Genomic DNA, 4,888 nt, shown 5'->3' on the forward strand with positions numbered 1-4,888 from the left:
GCTGGATCATAAGGTATTTCTATTTTCAACCTTCTGAGGAAACGCCATATTGCTTTCCAGAGAGGTTGGACCATTTTGCAGTCCCACCAGCAATGCAAGCTTCCTATTTCTTTAAACTATATTTATTTCAGCTTTGTTTCCTGGGGCTGCTGAAACAAAATATAACAAAGTGAGTGGCTTTGTAGAACAGAAACTTACTACTGTCTTACAGCTCTGAAGGCTAGAATTCCAAATCAGTGTATCAGTGGCGTTGGTTCCACTGAACACTCTGAGAGAGAAACTATTTTATGTTTCTCTCATACTTCTGATGGTGTATACCAGTCCTTTTTATTCCTTGGTTTGCAGTTATATCTGCCTCTGTCATGACATGACCATTCTTCTAACTCTCCATGTCTGTTCTCCTCTTTTTAAGGACAACATTTAGATAAATTATGACCCACTGTTTTTCCAGATAAACTCAAAATCACATGTACCAGGAGATAGGGCTTCAACGCATATCTTTTGGAAGGACATAAATCAGTCTATAGCAGTTCCCTGTCAAAGCATCAATAAAATAAGATGGTAGCTGCCCTCTTGCCCTTACTCTTCCTTTTCATTCAATATCCATTTTTTGCTAATTATGTTAAAAATTTTTATTTTCCATTTTTTAGAGGAAGGGAAACTCCAGTTATGCATTTCATCATCTCTCGATAATTTTTGTGTGTGCCAATTCTTGACTTGTACATAAGTGTGTGTGGTTTTCTTTTTCTTTTTTTTTGCCTATCGGTTATTGTCTATTGATCATACAGTTTTTCTTTTCTATTTTGCTGTGTTAAGGTGTTGTTTGTTTTTAATATTAAGCTAGTCTCTAATTCTTGGGATAATCCTATGTGGTCATAATGTGTTATTTTCATTTATGATGGATTCCAGGATTTTTATATTTCTGATCAATATGGATGCAAGTCTGTAATTTTCCTTATTTTGTCAGTTTTGGGTATTGGGTTTATTATATTGAGCTCAGGAAATAAGTTGACTAAAGTTCCCTTTCTCTCTGTTTCTGACTGAGTTCGTGTAGGATGATACTGTTCACTAATGAAGCCATATGGCCTGGAACCTTTTTCTTTGTAGAATGGGTTTTTATTATAAATTTAATATCTTTAATACAGATGGGGCAACTGTTATTTTCCATTTTTTCTTGCGTCAGTTTTAGTAATTTGCTTTTTTTAAAAAAAGTTTTTATTGTGAATTATGTGCTAGTTTACATGGGAGAACATTAGCTTTACATTCATCCTATCGTATATTGTTTCATTGCCATGATTACAATCCCCTCCATGTATCCACAAACAACCAAAGAGTTGCAAGGTTGCACCTCGGTTGTCAGCACACAGCCCCTCTCCCTCTCTGGGTCTAGAGTCTCCAGCAGCTTTATCTCTCCATGTCATCATCTCTGCCTCCATCTCTAGTGTCACTGTTTCTCTGGGTAGGATCCCACACTCTGCTCTTCTTCCTTGAGGTCCCAGGGTCCTCTGCTTCTGGACTGCAAAGTCAACCACTCCCCTTCTTTTGCTACAAAATGTCTACCTTTACATTTCCAACCCTCACAGTCCATCCTGATGGCAATTATTCACTATTGTACCACAAGAGTCGTATCCGCATCTCCTTTCATCAGCCCCGCCCAGACAGATTGGATACTACTCAGTGGAGATTCTACCTTCCTCTGTACCCTCTGGATCTAGGTTCCCTCTTGAAAGCTTGTAAGCCGGTTACTTCTTGCCTTTGTAACCCCTCCCCACCCCATTTTGGGTAGCCGATGTCCAAATTGCCCATCCCTGTCTATCCTGTGTACTCAGTGGGTGGGACTGGTCCTCGCTGTAAGATTTGTTCCCAGTAATTTGTTTTTAAGAGAATTTGTCCATTTTATTTTAATGTTTTAACTTACTGGCATATATTTAGTCCTAATATCTATTTTCTTTTAATGCCTTTGGAATCTTTAGTGATGTCCTTTTTCTCATTTATGATGTTGGTAATTTATGATTTCTGTCTGCCTCTCTCTCAATCAGCTATGGGTATGTCAATTTACTAATGTTTTCAAAAGCACAACTTTTGCCTTTGTTGAGTATTTCTTTTATTTTTATTTCATTGATTGGAGTTGGTTCCAACTCATAACGACCCTGTACAGGGTTTCCAAGGCTGTAAATCTTTATGGGAGTAGAAAGCCTCATCTTTCTCCTGCAGAACAGCTGGTAGTTTCGAATTGTCAACCTTGGGGTTAACAGCCCGATTTGTAACCACTATGCTACCAGACCTCTTCATTTCCTTTCTCCTACTTTGTTTGGGAAAGGAGTTTTGATAGTATAGTGGGATACGACCTGGGCTGCTAACTGCAAGGTTAGCAGTACAGATCTACCAGCCACTCTGGAGAAAAATGAAACTTACTGCTCCTGTAAAGATTTATAGCCTCAGAAACCCTGTACAAGGTTGCTATGAGTTGTAACTGACTCCCTGGCACACAACTACCACCACCACTTACATTGGTTTTAATTTGTTCCTCTTTTCATCTTTTAAAGGTGGTGCTTAGGACAACTTCATTTATGAAATAGGCATCTAAAGATATAAATTCTTCAATGTTACTTGCCTCTGTGTAATCATTTTTAGGCAGTCTCTCATGCTTATGGGTCATGTTTTTTTTACTTTTGTGTGTGTCCTGTAGTTTCTTGTTATATGCCAAACATTTTGTATATGTATAAAAAGAAACATAATGAAGATTGGCATATATGAGACTCTTCTATAGAAAATGACAAACCCTTTTTTTTTTTTCAGGCTGCTAGAATGGGAGTTGACTCAATCTAATCTGTAGCAGATCTGGATTGGGGCTTTGTTGAAGTGTCAGGTTGATTCATGTTTTTACTGGCTTCATGTTTCTAGGCAGGCTCAGTACTTTCCTCAGCAGGGCTTCTTGTTTGAGCACTAGAGATTTTCTAAAAAGTTTTAAACTGTACTTCTTCACAGTTGAATTATTGCCACTCAAAACTTTGGGAGATCTTTCTCTTTGACTTACAGTTTACCACATATACCAAAATATATTAATTTCTTCTTGCATGTTGTTTACCTTTTCTCTGTGGTAGGTCGTTTTTATCACAATTTCTTTTTGCCTATAAATAAAATGCGTGTTATATTTGTTTTTGCCAACTATATCCTCTGTAAGGTATATTTTCATAAGCGTACTATGCTAATGTTTTTAAAAGTTTCTGTAGAAAAATTAGCATAGTTTGCTTATGAAAATGCTTCACAAGGGCAGCACCTGGTTGGAAAATAACATGATGTTATTTCCATAAAATTACAGTATTTGCCTTGCCTGATTTTGTTGTTGTTGTTGCTTTTTAAGTCTCTGGTGAGATTTCTGTGCTCTTAAATCCCACCTCATGCTTTCTCTACCTTGTTTGTTGTTGTTAAGTGCTGTTAAGTTCCTAATAGAGACCTTGTTTTGGGTTTCAGAGGACCAGCTGGTGCGTTTGAAATGTGGACCTTGAGGTTCAAACTGACCTTGAAGTCCAGCATCTTTCCTACACTGCCATACCAGGACTCCTGAACCTTGGCATCTATCTTTCAGCCTTGAATCTCCTCCCTTGACCTTTTGAGGCCAATACTCTTGGAAGGCTTAGCATGTTTTTCTACTTTGATCCCCTTTCTTAGGAGCTGAAAACTCAGATTACCTCATGGGGCAGGGTGGGGAATGGAGGTGGGGGTTCTGAGCTCTTCTTTTCTGCTCCCATTTTATGGCTACTTACTTGAGCATACATTGAAGATCATTCAAAAGCATTAATTGTCCCATGGATTTAAATCTGATTTGTGGTTGACCTCCTTAAGAGTCTAATTTGCCATGCTATCTCACATGTGGCTGTAAAATATGCAGGTGATTTCATTTTACAAACCTTGTCTGTGTGTGTTCCTTCTTTTGCTATTGTAGCTTATGAGGGCTTGTAACTATTTGGAATTATTACATTTCAGTTTCTGTCTGCTCTCAACACTGATTTTTTTAAAACTATGATTTGTATCTTATCTATTTTGTATAGATACATAAGTATAGTTCCTACACAAACTCAGTCAGAAATGATTTAAGCAAATTATTTAAAGTGTGTCCTTTTGTATTGTTTTTCAGGTTAATATATTTTGGTGGTTATGGGTGTAGGAGACACAATGAACTCCAAGAATGTTTTGATGTTCATGATGCATCTTGGGTAAGAGAGAATAATCCTTGTTTTTCTTCTAGTATAGCCTTTAAATAGGTAGAAATGCTGAATGTTATCTTTCCTATTATGTTGTTGTGAAGTGTCCTTCAATCAGTTCTGACCGATAGCAACCCCTGTATAGGGTTTCTGAGGAGTGGCTGGTGAGTTTGGTCTGCTGATCCAGTCCAAATTAACTTTGCAGTCCAACGGTATAGGAGGTACCAATTTGGCCTAATTGACACTATGACAAAAATGTTTTTCAGATTTGGATCCAGTTGGAGAGGGTTTCTCACTTAATAATATTAGCCTTCATGACTGGGCAGAGCAATTTATTTTCTAACTTCATTGGTTGCTTTAGCTACTTTCGTTAAATAAATAAAGGCTTTAGCACAATTTACCAGAATATTGTTCACATCTAGCTACAAGGGCTATAGCTGACATACCTCTTATTTTAGATTATTCACCAGAATTATTCATGTCTCAGACTGGCCTCCATAAAAGAATGAAAAACTTGCCTACTTATTCTTAGTAAATAGAGAACAATCCATTATTAATAAAAGAGGTCACAAGTTATAAAAATTAAATTTTTAAAAATCAGTGATCCCCACAAACAAAAGTAGATACAATAGATGAGTGGGATATACTAAAAATTAAAAATTTATGTGCATCAAAAGACTTCA

The 4,888-nt window shown here is 37.0% G+C and overlaps 1 protein-coding gene across 1 annotated transcript in view; it reads left to right on the forward strand.

The window, feature by feature from the left end:
- KLHDC1 (kelch domain containing 1) overlaps positions 1-4,888 on the forward strand; it is a 91,386-nt gene that overhangs the window by 20,256 nt on the left and 66,242 nt on the right. Inside the window, 1 exon segment of the mRNA XM_006872328.1 lies at positions 4,139-4,217. Within this exon segment, the coding sequence (XP_006872390.1) occupies positions 4,139-4,217 (79 nt within the window).

The sequence above is a fragment of the Chrysochloris asiatica genome, unplaced genomic scaffold, assembly GCF_000296735.1.
Source record: "Chrysochloris asiatica unplaced genomic scaffold, ChrAsi1.0 scaffold00194, whole genome shotgun sequence".
NCBI lineage: Eukaryota > Metazoa > Chordata > Mammalia > Afrosoricida > Chrysochloridae > Chrysochloris > Chrysochloris asiatica.